Source organism: Lacerta agilis, chromosome 2, assembly GCF_009819535.1.
Source record: "Lacerta agilis isolate rLacAgi1 chromosome 2, rLacAgi1.pri, whole genome shotgun sequence".
NCBI classification, from domain to species: domain Eukaryota; kingdom Metazoa; phylum Chordata; class Lepidosauria; order Squamata; family Lacertidae; genus Lacerta; species Lacerta agilis.
Window position 1 is genome coordinate 109,444,146 of NC_046313.1, and position 16,462 is coordinate 109,460,607.

At 46.5% G+C, this 16,462-nt stretch overlaps 1 protein-coding gene across 1 annotated transcript in view; it reads left to right on the forward strand.

Moving 5' to 3' along the window:
- LOC117042827 (complement C4-like) overlaps positions 1 to 16,462 on the forward strand; it is a 74,312-nt gene that overhangs the window by 33,227 nt on the left and 24,623 nt on the right. Inside the window, exons 19-29 of the mRNA XM_033142484.1 lie at positions 140 to 210; positions 1,063 to 1,202; positions 2,321 to 2,530; positions 3,657 to 3,708; positions 5,383 to 5,472; positions 5,967 to 6,170; positions 7,922 to 8,003; positions 9,963 to 10,116; positions 10,292 to 10,426; positions 12,261 to 12,432; positions 14,963 to 15,180. Of these exons, the coding sequence (XP_032998375.1) occupies positions 140 to 210; positions 1,063 to 1,202; positions 2,321 to 2,530; positions 3,657 to 3,708; positions 5,383 to 5,472; positions 5,967 to 6,170; positions 7,922 to 8,003; positions 9,963 to 10,116; positions 10,292 to 10,426; positions 12,261 to 12,432; positions 14,963 to 15,180 (1,528 nt within the window). The remainder of the gene's footprint in view (positions 1 to 139; positions 211 to 1,062; positions 1,203 to 2,320; positions 2,531 to 3,656; positions 3,709 to 5,382; positions 5,473 to 5,966; positions 6,171 to 7,921; positions 8,004 to 9,962; positions 10,117 to 10,291; positions 10,427 to 12,260; positions 12,433 to 14,962; positions 15,181 to 16,462) is intronic.

A 16,462-nucleotide genomic window follows, 5' to 3' on the forward strand; every position in this document is an offset into this window, starting at 1 on the left:
CAGTGACTCTTCCTGGGAAACTCTGGGAATTGTAGCTCCATGAGCTCCCAGAATTATTTGGGGGAAGCCATGACTATCATAAATGCACAGTTCAGGTGGGGCCTGGGTGAGAAGGCATTTCACTTTTTGCCTCCCACAGGATGATGCCACTTCTTCCTGATTCCATCACTACTTGGGAGATACAGGCTGTTAGCATGTCTCCTGAAAAAGGTGAGCTGAATATTTGGCCTTTACTGCCTGGGCATGAACAAAACCCTTACACACACTCAAATTCTTACACAAACCGCCAATTGCTCTTTGCCCTGGAGAAAGGAGAAAAATGATTTCTGTTGCTCCAGAAGGGTTAAGCCTGAACCAACGGATCAAAATTACAGGAAAGAGGGTTTCAGCCATCAATTAGGAAGAACTTCCTGATAGCATGAGCTATTTCATTGTGGAACAGAGACCTGCCTTGAATGGTGGGTGGCCTCTTATTTTTTAGATGTTTTTAAGCAGAGGCTTAAAACCCCCTTCAATGCAGGAATCTTTTGCCCAACATGGGTCTTGAACCCATGACCCTGAGATTAAGAATTTCCTGCTCTACCAACTGAGCTATCCCTCATGGACCAAACCATCCCCCGAACCATGTCTATCTATCAACTTAGCTGATGTCACTTGCATATATTGTACTGCATGTATTAGTGAAAATGCACATGTTAGTTAAAGTAGTGTACAAAATGCATGATGTTATGGGAAACTGCTAGGCAGAACTATGTATATTAGGCAAAGTTGCATACTTGGGTATAATAGAAGAAACATGCTGATGTATTTCCATGAGGACTTAAAAATAAAAATCTCAAACTGGTGCTGACAATTTAAGATTGGGGGAACATGAGAAACTAAAAATGATAGATTTCACCTGACCTTGAAGTTCCTATCAATAGTACCCATGTGTGGGTCCAAAAGAACAGCCCAAAGTGGAAACACAGAATGCCATCCATCCATCCATTGACTTGGCCACCCTTCCCCTTCCGCCCTCTCCCATCTCCTTTTATTAATGAATATTCATTTGCAAACTCTCAGGGATCTGTATCTCGGAACCCCTTCGAGTTACAGTGTTCCAAGACTTCCACATATCTCTGAGGCTGCCGTACTCAGCGAAACGGTTAGAACAGATAGAGCTTCGCCCGGTTCTCTACAACCACTTGAGATACCCAGTTACGGTAAGCCTTGAATCCACACTATATTGTCTCAATTGAAGATTCATAAACCATGCGTTCATATGTGTGTGTCTATATATATATACATATATGATTTACCTGACATCTCTAAGTTTTTATTATATAATGAAGTGCCTGAAATATTTATGAAAAAGGTCATGGCGTTTTTTAAAAAGTGATTGGTGCCTTTTGTAATAATAATAATAATAATAATAATAATAATAATAATTTGTGCCCCACCTATCTGACTGGGTTGCCCCAGCCACTCTGGGTGGCTTCCAACAGAATATATAAAAGCACAACAGAACATCACACATTAAAAACTTCCCGATGCAGGGTTGCCTTTGGATATGTATGGAAGGTCGTGTAGTTATTCATCTCTTTGATAAATATTTAGCTCAACAAATGTGTATATTAAAACTGTAGATCACTAAATTTAAACACACACATGTGTGCGCACACAACATATGCAGTCGTACCTCAGCTCCCGAACGCCTTGGGAGTCAAGCGTTTCGGCTCCCAAACGATCAAAAACCGGAAGTGGGTCTTCTGGTTTTCAAACGTTCTTTCGGAAGCCGAACATCCGACGGGGTTTCCACGGCTTCTGATTGGCTGCAGGAGCTTCCTTTAGTCAAACAAGCTGTGCTTTGGAAGTCAATGTTTCGGAAGTCGAACGGACTTCTAATACAAATTCTGTTCGACTTCCAAGGTATGACTGTACTTCTATAAATATTTGTTTCCATTTGAAATTGAGAAAATATGATAGAATGTGATGTCCTACGATAAGATACGGTGTAATGACTCTAAAAAATTTTTTTATGTATGCTAGTGTGTGTGTGTGTGTGTGTGTGTGTGTGTGTAATCCTTTGAACAAAGAAAAATGCAAACGACTACTGTGGAAATTGAGTTTGAGAAGCAGTCTAGTGAGTTCCATTTTAGTGTATCTGAAGAAGTGTACATGCACATGAAAGCTCATACCAAGAACAAACTTAGTTGGTCTCTAAGGTGCTACTGGAAGGAATTTTTTATTTTGTTTTGTTTTGAGAAGCAGTGTATGTGTACTCTGATAAAATATTCCTGACCCTATGACTTTCTTGCTCTCGCTATCTCACTCCCTTTAGGCCAAAGTACATCTGGAGCCAACAGTGGGCATTTGCTCTCCAGCAACCATAGGGCCGAATCAGGAGCGGGAGGTGGAGGTGCCTGGGAACTCTGCAGTTTCCGTGCCCTTTGTTCTGGTACCCATGAGAAATGGAAAGATCAGTATCACTGTCGTTGCCCTTAGTCCCTCTGGGTTTGGGGACAAAGTTAGCAAGGAACTACAAGTTGAGGTAAGACGTTTCCATCACAGAATAAAAAAAATTCCTACCAATATCACCCCTAACCCTAAACCCAGAATTAGGGGGCGGGGAGCAAAGGAATTAAGTTTCAGTTTGCATTTAAAGACAAACCTACCCAAGTTTCTGATTTTTGCAATGCCGTTTTGCAGCCAAGTAGTGTGTATATTAAATGCATACCGTATATTAGGGCAAATCACAGTGTTTAAAAATCAGGGTACCTGCTATCTCACCCAGCATCCTGTTCTTGCAGTGGTGAAACAAACACCTCCATGGGAAGCCCTAGGACCCTCGTACTTACGGGACCGCCTCTCCTGGTATGCCCCACGGAGGACCTTACGATCCACAAATAATAATATCTTGGAGGTCCCAGCCCTCAAGGAGGTTAAACTGGCCTCAGCCAGGGCCAAGGCCTTTTCGGCTTTGGCCCCAGCCTGGTGGAATGCTTTATCACAGGAGACCAGGGCCCTGTGGGACTTGACATTCTTCCGCAGGGCCTGCAAGATGGAGCTATTCCCCCTGGCCTTTGGTCCGGGCCCAGTTTGACCCCCCTCTATGGGACCCTGTAAGTTACCTCTATGGCCCTCTTATCGGCTCATGTGGGACCAACATGGATAGCTGGCCCTGATGAATACTTGAGGTTCCCGACCCCTATGGTTGTAATTTGTGGGCAACCATTTAATTGTATCCTGATTTTAATTTTTAAGCTGTATTTTAATCAATTGTTTGATTGTGTTTTAATGTACCCGGTGTTTAATGATGTTAGCCGCCCTGAGCCCGGTCTTGGCCAGAGAGGGTGGGGTATAAATAAAAATTTATTTATTTACTTACTTACCCTAAGCAGGACGTTGGTATAAATGCATATTGATAGTGCACCTTTTCTCCAAGGAGCTCAAGGGTGGCATAGAATCATAGATAGAATCATAGAATCATAGAGTTGGAAGAGACCACAAGGGCCATCCCCACTCATCATATTATCCTCAGAACAACCCTATGGGGTAGGTTAGGCTGAGAGATAGTGACTGATTCGAACTCTGGTCTCCCATGTCCTAGTCCAGCTCTCTGACTACTGCACCACACAGGCCCCCTAACACACATGTTTGTTCTCTCTCATCTACAGAGAGAGGGTGCCTTAAAAGTGGAGGAATTCACCATCCCCCTGGATATTGAAGGTAAGGTAAACTGTCAGCGGTGAAAGTGGAGCTGAAATAGATTCAAATGCAGTCGTACCTTGGAAGTCGAATGGAATCTGTTCCTGAAGTCAGTTCCACTTCCAAAACGTTCATAAACCAAAGCGTGGCTTCTGATTGGCTGCAGGAAGTTCCTGCAGCCAATTAGAAGCCATGGAAGCTCCGTCAGACGTTCAGCTTCCAAAAAAGGTTCGGAAACCAGACCAGTCACTTCCAGTTTTCAATCGTTTGGGAGCCGAAACGTTCGGAAACTAAGCCGTTCGAGATCCAAGTTACGACTGTATGTAGAAGTATGTGAGCAAGGTCCCAACTAAAGAAGCATGGCAACTTAAACTGATGGAATATGTGCAGCTTGTCGACCCAACATATAGAATAAAAGAACAAGAAGAACATACCTTTAAAGAAGATTGGAAAATGTTTATTGAATATATGGGGGAAACTGTGTGCACTTGGAAATGTTGGCAGCATTAAGATAAATTCAACAGTGTAAACTAGTTTTTATGGATGTATTAATGGTTTAGTATTAATATATTAATGGTTTAGTTTATGTAAAATATGCAGGGATTTATGATACGCAAATTGAACCATGGAAAGAGCAGAAGGAAAGCCATTCACATTTTAAGGTTGTTTAATGAGTATTTTAAATTGTAAATGAGATAACTTAATGAAAATTATACACATACAAAATTAAAGTAAAAATGTAGAAGTATGTGGAACGCAGCTCAATATCTTTTAGCATCCGCGTTAAGCAAAAAACAAGTCTCACAACATTGCGTGTTTCACCCTACCCATTAAGATTAAGGCAAGGGACCAATGCATTTAAAAAGCTCTGAAGGTAAAAAAGAAATATATTTAAAAAATAACGAAATTGTCCAGTATGCATGCACACGAAAGCTTATACCAAGAACAAACTTAGTTGGTCTCTAAGGTGCTACTGGACAATTTTTTAAATTTTTTTAAAATATATTTTGACTGCGACAGACCAACACGGCTACCTCCCTGAAGGTAAAAAGAAAGTGATCCTAAAGAGAAATGATACAGGTAGAATCTGCTTATGTTCCAGGCGGCTAGATTGCAGCCCTGCAGATGTTCCTGGACTCCAAACTCCCACCACCCTCAAGCAATGGTCAGGCAGTGGGGCTGATACGATTTGTAGTCCAACAACATCTGGAGGGCCACAGATGTTGTCCCCAACCCCGCCTCCTTAAAATCTGCAGCCAAGTTAGTAAGGAGTTCTCTCCATCCCTGGCCAGATTCATTACCCTGATTGGTCCAGGGATTTTCTGCATGCCATTCATAAGTTTATAAACCACTTTTTAAAAAATAAGAAGAAGAAATCTCTGCTTCTTAAGCTTTGTGTAAGAGTTAGACCACAAGAAGGAAACTTCAGCAACGTATTGTGGGCAAGCCCCCTAGAAAGGATGCGAGCTGAACCAGAGCTCAGCTGTTTCAAGGGAATTTCAAATAAGCTTTTGGGGATGGCCATGTCTGCCTGGTGCATCTGGGTAGAGGACAGACCATGGTCGTAGTCTCTGCTGGCAGAAGGAGAAAGTTGCAAATCCCAGATGGTGATTTTTTTTTTTTTTGAAGGCAGTAGAGCCTGCTGGCTTGGAGCAGTCAGGACCTAATCTTTCAATTCCCTGCTCTGTTGTACAGATGGGCGTGCTAAATCTATGGAAATTTCAGGCAAGGTGCCCTCCAACGCCATTCCCGACGGAGACTTCAGGATGAGCGTCCGGTTAACAGGTGAAAAAACAAACCTGATATCTGTCCCAGCAAACAACAACAGAATACGCAGCGCGATGGTTATTCGGAGGCATGGTTTCTTCACCAGTGGAGGGAGAACATAGCCTTGACGTTCCTAATTGTATCTTCCAGTTGTTTTCCTTTGCTGCCTCTCATGGGAGTCAATTCCATAGTTTAGCTGTCCTTGCTTTAGGTTTAAATCTATTTACATGGAGAGAGGTTGAGCTTAAGGTGCATAAGGCCTGAAAGCTGCTTTCGATACATTTTCGTGTGTGGAAAGCAACAAATAAATGAAAATAATAAAAAACAGCAGCAACAACGGCAAGAATGACAACAGCCCCCATAGGCCTAAAAGTATGGACAGCCTCTGCTCTGATAATCTGCTCCCTGCTTAGTTTCCTGGGTGGATCACTCCAGTTGCATCCCAGGAACAATCCTGTTCTTTCTCTTCCCCTCCATACAACCTGCTGATATGGGCTCTCTTTTTGAATTAGGATCGTTTCCTGCTGACACCCTGGAGAGTTCTCTGTCGCCGGAGAGCGTATCCCCATTGCTGCGTGTGCCAAGTGGTTGTGGGGAGCAAACAATGTCCACACTGGCTCCTGGGCTCTACGCCATGCGCTATCTGGACCAGACGGAGCAGTGGGTGCACTTGAAGCCAGACATGAAGGCATCAGCCCTGGCGAACCTCAAGACGGGTGAGTGATAGGACACAGCTTCTTCACATACCTCACATACCTCGCATGCGTCAGGGAGAGAGGTGTCCATTCGCATAGAAATGGTGCAGAGCTGAAGCCGTAGCATATACAGCCTCCAGGAGGTCAGTCGTGTTAGCCTTGTTGGCAGTGAGAACAATGAAGAAGAAGGGAGCCAGTGTGGTGTAGTGGTTAAGAGCAGTAGTCTCGTAATCTGGTGAACCGGGTTCGCGTCTCCGCTCCTCCACATGCAGCTGCTGGGTGACCTTGGGCTAGTCACACTTCTTTGAAGTCTCCCAGCCCCACTCACCTCACAGAGTGTTTGTTGTGGGGGGAGTGTAATGAATCAGATCTAAGTTAGGGGATGTTCAGAAACCCACGGTGTTTTAGGAGTTAATGGGCACCCCAGTTTGAGTAGCAGATACCCCTTGTGAGGCGGGACATTCCGCTCTTTAAAAGGAGGGAGGAGCCGTTAGTGGAAGGAGAGTGGTGACTGGAAGAAGGAGGGTGAGGTTAGGTTTAGGTTAGGTTAGGTTAGGATCGTTGAAGATGTGTATATGTTGCTGAAAGAAAGAGTTTACACTGTTATGAAACCAAGCTTATGAACAATCACTGAAACCATTATGTTCTGTAAGAAATAAAGACCTCTTATTGTTGAGCTAAGAAAATATTGTCGTTCATTTGGTCCAGCGAGTTATATAGGCTCTTGAGGAGGTGAACTCAGGGAAAGGACAAAACTAAACTGAGGGTGATAGTTTGTGTCTTGGAGTTCCCTCAGGAGGGGCTAGCGGGCGGAAACCCTGGTATTGCCACAGAGTTGCTAAGAGGGCTTAGCTAACTGGTATAGTGAGGGGATCTAATAAGGAGAGACCCCGAACTGTAGCCAAAGGAGAGGTTAACCCCTGAAGCCCTGAGCAGAGGATATAACCGGCCACGGCCGCTGGACAGGAAAACTCCTGTTACTAAGGGATCCCCAGATTATAGATAAAAGGGGATTGAAATAACAGACGGACCTCAGAGGGACAGGTGGGGTGCATTGTAATTTGACCCAGAACACCTGATTAAAAATTCACTTAGTAACGAGGGGAGAGTCTGAAGTGGAGGTTCGTCGCAGGGAGGAAGGAAAAGGAGAAAGTTAGCCGCTTTGAGACTCCTTCAGGTAGTGATAAAGCGGGATATGAAATCCAAACTCCTCCTCCTCCTCCTCCTCCTCCTCCTCCTCCTCTTCTTCTTCTTCTTCTTCTTCTTCTTCTTCTTCTTCTTCTTCTTCTTCTTCTTCTTCTTCTATATTAGAACATTTGCTTTGCATCTCTGGGTAAGGCCAGGAGAGATTCCCAGCCTGTATCTTGGAGTGCTGCTGACAGTCAGTATAGACAATACTGAGCTAAGTGGACCCAAGAGTCTGGCTCAGAATAAGGAGAGGATACAGGGGAGGGTCATGACTCAGCGGGAACGCACCTGTCTTGGATGAAGAAGGCCCCGTGTTCAGTCCCTGGCATGTCCAGATAGGACTGGGAGAAACTCCTGCCTGAAACCATGGAGAGCTGCTGTCAGACAGTGTTGGCAATACTGAGCTAGCTGGACCAACGGTTTGACTCGGTGTAAAGCAGCTACCTCTGTTGCTACCTCTGCAACCATGAACAAGAGTTGAACTGCCACTGTAAAAATCGAACCTGAAATGTGGCCAAGAAGCTTGCAGGAAGGAGATAAAGGAGCCTGATTACGGACAATCTGTCGTTCCTCTCTCTCCGCAGGCTATGAACGTATGCAAAATTTCCGGAAAGCAGATGGGTCCTATTCTGTTTTTTCTGAACACACGGCCATCAGCAGTACCTGGTAAGGAGTAGGGGATGAAACTAGGATGAATGGATGACTGAACCCTGCTTTGCAGGGGGTTGAACTAGATGTCCCTCAGGGTCCCTTCTAACTATAAACTTCTATTCAAAACAAAATAAAAAATAAAAAAATTCCTTACAGTAGCACCTTAGAGACCAACTAAGTTCCTGGTATGAGCTTTCGTGTGCATGCACACTTCTTCAGAACAAACTTAGTTGGTCTCTATGTTGCTACTGGAAGGAATTTTTTTATTTTTTATTTTGTTTTGACTATGGCAGACCAACACGGCTACCTACCTGTATCTAAAGTTCTATGTGTTATGTATTCAGTGGTCTGCGTTGCCTGAGCTTGAGTCTGGACTGCAGATTCTGAGCTCTTGTGTTCTGATTTGATACATGATATCCAATCACAGAACATTTCTGGATTTGGGCCTCTGCCATTGACCCTTAAGCTCTGTTATGATTCGCAGCTTGGAAGTTTGGACAGCCAATCACGTTGGGAGTGGGAGTGACCCAGGCCTTCAGAAATGTATATAAGTGTTAGGAGTCGTCCTACACACGAATAGGACCTTGGCAAAGACACATGCCCAACTGGCATGTTCTCTTCCTCCTGGTTGATCGTTCGGGAGCTTCAAAAGCTTTCTCCAGCCTGAACCTCACAGCAACTGATGCCAAAAAGCATTAGCACACTTAGGGAACCTCAGAGTCTTCGCAGTTGTGTAACAGACCTCCGCAACTCAGCATTTGGCTAATCTATTTTATTTACATATAAACACACACATGGAGCACTGCAACACGGCTCCCTCTCTCTCTAGCATCAGACAGCAAAGAGAAAGAACAAAGGACAATAATCCCACCTCATGGAACACAGTAACACAAACATCCTGTCTCCGTCACTTCCCACTCTGTGGAATGTAAACATACACCATCATGTGATAGACAACAATCCCATGACTGCAGACACGGGGAATGAATCTTCAACAATAAGCAGTTGCTTTGCCCCTGTTGTCCAGTTTTGTTGGTTCAATAAAGGTTATTGATGTTATCACTGTGTCTTGCCTTATGGGAACCCACCTACACTTCACTATGAGTCTATAAAAGGCTTATATATATATATATACACACACACACACACACACACACACACACCGTATATCGCGGCGTATAAGACGACTTTTTAAGCCCGCAAAATCTTCTCTAAAGTCGGGGGTCGTCTTGTACGTCGGCAACATCATGCGACGTGACCCGGAGTTCCGCCCCGCCACTGGCTACATGGAGCCTCTCCCCGGCGCTCCAGCCGCAACCGCTGCCTCAGCCACCATGGAGCCCGGGCTGGGCGTGGGCGGCAAGCGCGGAGGCTTCCTGTGTGGCGATGGGGAGGTTCTCCCCGCCGCCCCAGGCGTCGCTGCCGCCGCCTCAGCAGCCGTGGAGGCTGTCCTGCGCTTGGGCGGCAAGCGCGGAGGCCTCCTTTGGGGCGACGGGGAGGTTCTCCCCGCTGCCCCAGGCGTCGCTGCCGCCGCCTCAGCAGCCGTGGAGGCCGTCCTGCGCTTGGGCGGCAAGCGCGGAGATCTCCTGTGTGGCGCGGGGGACGCTCTCCCCGCCGCTGCCACCGCCTCAGCAGCCATGGATCCCGGGCTGGGTGAGTATACCCCAAACTCTGTTTTTTCACATAAAAAGTTGGGGGGTCGTCTTATACGCCGAGTCTCCTTATACGCCGCGATATACGGTGTATATATATATATATATATATATATATATATATATATATATATGTATATGTATATGTATATATGTATATAAATAAAGCTTCAAAGCATATCTATGTTTCTTACAAAAAGTATTTCTAGCATCTGCAGCAAACCGTGGTAATAGCTAGGTATGTTACTAATTCCATTGGAAACAGAAACAAGAGAAGGGCCTTTTCTTGATGCTGTTTGTCACCTCTTTGTGCTGCCCTCAGGCTGACAGCTTTTGTGGTGAAGGTTTTTTCTCTGGCCTGTAACTACCAGGCTGTGGATGAGGACAGACTCCGTGAATCAGTGCAGTGGCTGCTGGGAAAGCAGTCTGGTGACTTCTTCTGGGAACCCCGAATCGTCCGCTACTACGGGCCGCAGGTGAGCCCTCGGAAGCCGCGCTTTGGTTTTCGAACAGTTCCGGGAGTCAAACAGACTCCTGGAATGCATTCTGTTTGAGAACCAAGGTACGACTATATTTTGTTTTATCTAAATATATAAAGAACTGAGTTTGCTAGGTGATAAATCTTTTTTTTTTCTTTCTCAATTTCCCCAGGGTAGCCTCCCTGAACGCGTCTGCCTTACGGCTTTTGTCACCATCGCCCTGAAACAGGCCTCCTTGGTCTTGTATGTGGAAGGAGATTCAGATCCTGAGAGAAAAGCAGTGAAGCAGGAACAACGTAGACAAGTGGTAAAGGGGGGGGGAGGTTTGGCCCAAGAGGAGCACAAAAATGGCATTGAACGCAGCGTCTAGCAATCCCATGAGCCCTTGCACCGAACTTTTGGGGCATGTGGAAAGTTGGAGTTTGAGGAAGGAGGTTTGGAGGAAGCGATTGTGCTGTTTGCAGGCTTCCTCAATGGTGTTCCAAATATACGTGATTTCACTTAAACATGCAGTGCCTCAGAGTGTAACCCCCACATAAATGGGGAGTTGTCTGTACCAAAAACGAATGGGGTTCTACTTTTTGCTTCCTAATAATTTGGAAAGCCTTCCTGATCTTGGGTTGAGAAAGCTGAAGGATTCAGATGGGCCCAAATGGATCACGCTGATTTTGAAAATGACCTTTCAGAATTACCCTCCCAAGCCTGTTTAAGTCCTAAATCCATGATGAGTTGAATTCGGCAGATAGATGGTTCCCAGGAGCAGTGATCTGCACCTCTCTTTCTCTCCTTCAATGCACCATGTCTTAAAAAACAAACAAACCCAACCACCATCAAACCCTCCATGGACATTTAAACACACAGAAAGAGGTGTGGGATTTCCCCTCTGCTTTTTCAGCTATGAAAAAAAAACCCCTGCATGGTCTCTTTAATTAAAAAATACTGTACTTTCACATAACTGAGAGTGCCGATGTATTTGAAGGAAGAGTCTGCCCCCTTAACTATTTAACTATTTTGTAGTGAGAAGAGGCGGTGACCAAATAAGCCCCAAATCCATAGTTTTTATAAGAAAAAAGGACACTAAACACTGTGTGTGTGTGTGTGTGTGTGTGTGTGTGTGTGTGAAAAAACCATGCTCCTATAGCACGGGTGTCAAACACAAGGCCCGCGGGCCGAATCCAGCCCGCCAGACCTCATCATGTGGCCCGTGTAGCCGCCGCAGGGGCAGAGGGAGGCTCCGCGCCGCCTGGGGCGGCAGCAGGCACCCCCCTGGGGGCGGGGCGTCGTGACGTTGCGTCGTGACGTCACGATGCAACGTCAGGGCTGAGTGCGCACGCGCAAAATGTCGCGCGTGCGCACTCCGTCGCTGGGCTCCCGCCGCTGTCGCTCTGCTGCCGCTATCAGCAGCGATGCTGCGAGCCCGCCGGATGAAAAGGTGGCTTGGGGGCAGCTGCCGATCGCACGCAGCAGCCCCCCCAAGCCGCATTTTCACTCAGAGGGCTCGCAAAGTCACTGCGGAAGCGGCAGCAGCAGGAGCCCAGCGAAGGAGTGCGCACGCGTGACATTATTACAAAAAACAGTCATAATTGAATGCAGTAACAATAATTTATGATAATAAAGAGTGGACACATAGTCCTACAGATACAACCGGCCCTTTGAGGGTGACCAAACTGCTGATGCGGCCCCCGATGAATTTGAGTTTGACACCCCTGTCCTATACTATTGTTTTACTGGTTTTTACACTGCAATTTTGTTTCCTTCTGCAGTCGAACCTTGGTTCTCGAAAGTCTCTTTTGACAAACATTTCAGAACCCGAACACCAAAACCCCGGAAGTAAATGCTTCCGTTTACAAACGCACCTTGGAAATTGAGCAGCTTCCGCTGCGTTTTCAGTTTTCTCAATTGAATTGAGGCTTCCGTAGTGAGTTTTCGGTTCTCGAACGTTTCGGAACTCGAATGGTCTTCCAGAACAGATTACGTTTGAGAACTGAGGTTCCACTGTATTTGCAAGGCAGGCAAAGGGATGGATGGAGGAATTTTTTGTGGAAGACACAGATGGCAGGCATCAGGTTAAGGGGTTGTTGGAAAGCAGGAAGTGAGAGATTTCCTTCTTCGGCTCTTACGCTCAACTCTTCCTTTTCCAGCTGCAGGCCATCGCTCAAGCTACTGCCTTCCTCACCCGCGAGCAGGACGACCCGTCCCTTAATAGCTTCGCCATTGCCATCTCCAGCTATGCCCTGTCGCTCGCTTCTGACAACCAGGCAGCCATTGCTGCGGCCGATGCCCGGCTGAGGGCGCTCGCTGTGCAGGACAAAGGTAAGAGCACAGGAACTGAAGAAGATCCTGCCTGTTGGATCAGGGCAGTGGCCCATTTGCTGCAGAATCCCGCACTCACAGTGGCCAACTGGATGCCGCAATGGGCAGCCCACAAGCAGCACCCAAGCGCCACAGGAACCTAGCTCTCGAGCAGAAGTGAGGACCTTATTTCAGCCCAAGGGCCACATGCCCTGCTTGGCAGCCTTCCGGGGCCACGTGAGAGTGATGGGCAGGGCCAGAGGGACAAGTGAGTGAAGCAGATGGTGCGACTCTTTTTTTTGACAAAATCATTTTTATTTGGTTTTACAAATACAAAATTATTTTAAAAATGAATCGAATAAAAAATATACATATAGAGAGATTCCACCAAATCTCTGGACTTCCCCCCACCCCCTCCACGGGGTCCCATTTTAAACATTTATTATTACATCTTCTTCCATACTCCAGTTTTTATATCAAACTATATTATCCATGGTAATCGTTAAACTGCAAGTAAAATCAAAATCCTGCTAATGTTTCCATCTGCTTATAGGGTCTCCTAAGTAACTTATAATTTCCCCCCATTCTTTTATAAAGTTTTTGTCCTGGTTTCTGAGCTTTCCAGTCAGTTTTGCCATCTCAGCATAGCCCATCAGCTTGATTTGCCACTCCTCTCTGGTAGGGACTTTGTATTCTTTCCATCTCTGGGCTAATAGCATCCAAGCAGCTGTTGTTCCATACATAAAGAGTCTTTTGTACTCCTTTGGAATATCAGTACCTATAATTCCTAATAAAGCTTCTGGTTTCTTAACGAAGGTTATTTTAAGCATTTTTTTCATTTCATTATATATCATCTCCCAGATACATAATGTGACTCTTAACCTTTGTATAGTAGGCAACATGGCTCATGGTGGATAACTCAGTTGGTAGAGCTAGGGAATCTTAATCTTGTGGTCATGGGTTTGAGTCCCACTTTGGGCAAAAGATTCCTGCATTGCAGGGGGTTGGGCTGGATGACCCTCGGGGGTCCCTTCCAACTCCACCATTCTATGAAAAGCCAGAGGTTCCCACACCCTGCAGTTCAAGGATGGCTATGACCCAGAGATCATCCCGAGGGCATGACAGAAATGCCCAGAGGGCCACGTTTGGCCCCTGTACCTAAGATTTATCCACCCATGCTCCAGAGTCACTGCTTAAAGTTTTGTCTAAGATCTCTGTTTCTGAGGTTGGAAAATTTATAAAGGCATAGCATGCATCGTAGTCTCCAAGCAGCAAGAAACTCCAGGTCTCCCTGCACTTACTCAGTGTTCAGTTTCCTTGGAAAGAGGATCAGCGGAGACTGTGGTGTCCTTGGGATATATGGTTTTATTTACGCATATGTTCAGCCTGGGTACAGGGTGAAAGGGCTCGCAGCTTCGATCCTCCAACAGATCTTGCCTTCCCATTAGGTTCCTAGGTGCAGCAAAGGGAATAGCTTTTGGTTTCAGTCCAACCTCTCTCTCCAGCTTCCAGCCCAGCCAAAACTCGCAGACTCCCACCTCGTCCCCAAACTCACGAAAACCCTCCCCTTGGCTTCTTTTTCTCCATTCTAGGATGATGGGGCATCCTGCCAGGTGAGGTTAAAATTGGGGGAATATTTTTGTATACATAAAAGTGGCTGGGATTACTTGATTCAGTTAATGATTGAATATGTCCATTAAAGGTGACATACTGTTACAGCTGAAAAAAAAATTGGCCCACCCATTTTTTTCCATGGCAACAAGGCTCACTTGAAGATGCTGATGATAGCTCATAGAATCGTAGAGTTTGAAGGGATCTCGAGGGGCCCAGAGATGGAAAGAAGATAAAATGTCAGAAAAGAACGGCAAACCAAGCTGTTATAATATGTCGAAATGGCAAAATTGACTGGAAAGCTCAGGAAACAAGAAGACCAAAACTTCAATAAAGAATGGGGGGAAATTTACAATTTATTTGGGAGACCACTGTAAGCAGATGAAAACATTAGAAGGATTGCAATAACACTTGCATTGTAGCAATTACTATGGACAAAATGGAGTAACATAAAATATGGATGATAGAATATGGAATAATAGGACCCACGGAAGGGAAGGTAGGAAGATCAGAGATTCGGAGAAATCTCTAAATATGGATATGTATTTTGTATCGTTATAATTCTATACTTGTAAAATCAAATAAAAATTATTTCAGAATAAAAAATAAAAAATGAAGGGACCACAAGGGTCATCAAGTCCAAAGTTCTGCAATGCAGGAATCTTTTGTCCAATGTGGACTCGAACCCACGACTCTGAGATGAAGAGTCTCTACCAACTGAGCTTTCCCAGGCGTGTTGATGATGGGTATTTAGCTGAGCAACTAAGGTCAGTACGTTAGCAGTAGAACTGGCCTATCCAGTAAGCAGGTGCTTCTTCTGTAACCTCAGTGACATAGAATCACAAGCCCAGAAGGGACCCAAGAATGTCATCCAGACTGACCCCACCATCAGTTCTATAACAATACTTTATTAATGGCTTGCTCACATTTTTGTCTCCAGACAACAGCACAGTGATGTTCTGGGCAGTGCAGAAGGAGGACAAGGACCGCGGCTTGCAACCTCCTGGCCAAGAGCCACGAATTTCAGCCATATCAGTGGAGGCCACCAGCTATGGACTCCTCCACTTACTGGAGCAAAAGGACGCCCAAGCTGCTGGCAGGGTTGCCCGGTGGCTCATGGGGCAGAGGAACTATGGGGGAGGCTTCCAGTCCACACAGGTACCACCTACCAGTGGCATTGGGTGGGTGTCTGAGGAGGGGCTTGTGGGAACTAGGACATCTTTTTTAAAAGTGGGGAGGGGGAAAGGGCAATTTGGTATGGTATGGAGGTAAGGAGAGTGGTTGCTAGGATGGCAGGGGTCTTTCTGGAGGTGGGCTTGAACAATCAATGCCAGGAGGGAGAAGTAGACAACGACAGACTTGGTCCCCAACATGGTCCAGTGAGGGAACCATGTACTATCTGAAACCAAAAGGACACATTGGTTGCTAGATGTGAAATATATTGTTGTCATTTTCAGCTCTCTTATCCCACTACTTCCCTGTCAGTCAAATGCAGGCATCATAAATTTAATAGCTAATTACTCAGTGCCATTTTACGACTCTCTAATTCACTCTGCCCGAGGCAACTACTTCCCTCTGCTTCGTGCTGGGGCCAGCTCTAACAGTCCTCACTTAAGACTGGCAAGGTTTGGCCCTCGCAGAGGCCCAGGGCCGGTGCGTCCATTTAGGTGAACTAGGCAGTTGCCTAGGGCGCCAAAATGGAGGGAGCGCTGGCCAGCCTGCCCCCCCACCACCACCCGGTGCTGCTCCCCCAGCGGCAGAGTGGCAGAGGAGGGGGAGCAGCCCGAAATTGGGCTTCTCCGCCCCCTCCGCCAGCGGCAGAGTGGCGGGGGAGGGGGGAGCAGCAATCGGGCTTCTCCGCAGGGCCAGTGCTAGGGATTGGCTGGGGGGGGCGCGCCGGAAGGTGATCTCGCCTAGGGCGCAAAAAACCCTAGCACCAGCCCTGCAGAGGCCCAAACTGGCAGCGGAGGGCCGAGAACGCAGGCAAGCTTTGTGCTGGGCCTGCAGCCGACTGCAGTTATGGGAGGCCAGGAAGCACGTATTAGCGGTGGCAGTGCTAGATTGTGCCCCGTGGCCCTCTAGACGTAGCTTTAGACCAGTGTTCCCCAACCTTGGGCCTCCAGCTGTTTTTTGGCCTACAACTCCCATCATCCCTGACCACTGGCCTTGCTAGCTAGGGATGATGGGAGCTGTAGTCCAAAAACAGCTGGAGGCCCAAGGTTGGGGAACACTGCTTTAGACTACAACACCCACAATCCCTGATAATTGAACGCGGTGGCGGGGGCTGATGGGAGTTGGAGTCCAACAACATCTGGAAGGCCATGGTGGGTTCACCATCCCTATGGCAGAGACTGAGGGGAACAGGAAAGACTATGCTGCACCTGGGCAGAGGGCAGCATTGCTTTGTTGGCAGCGGTGCCCCCGCTACTGGCAGTAATTT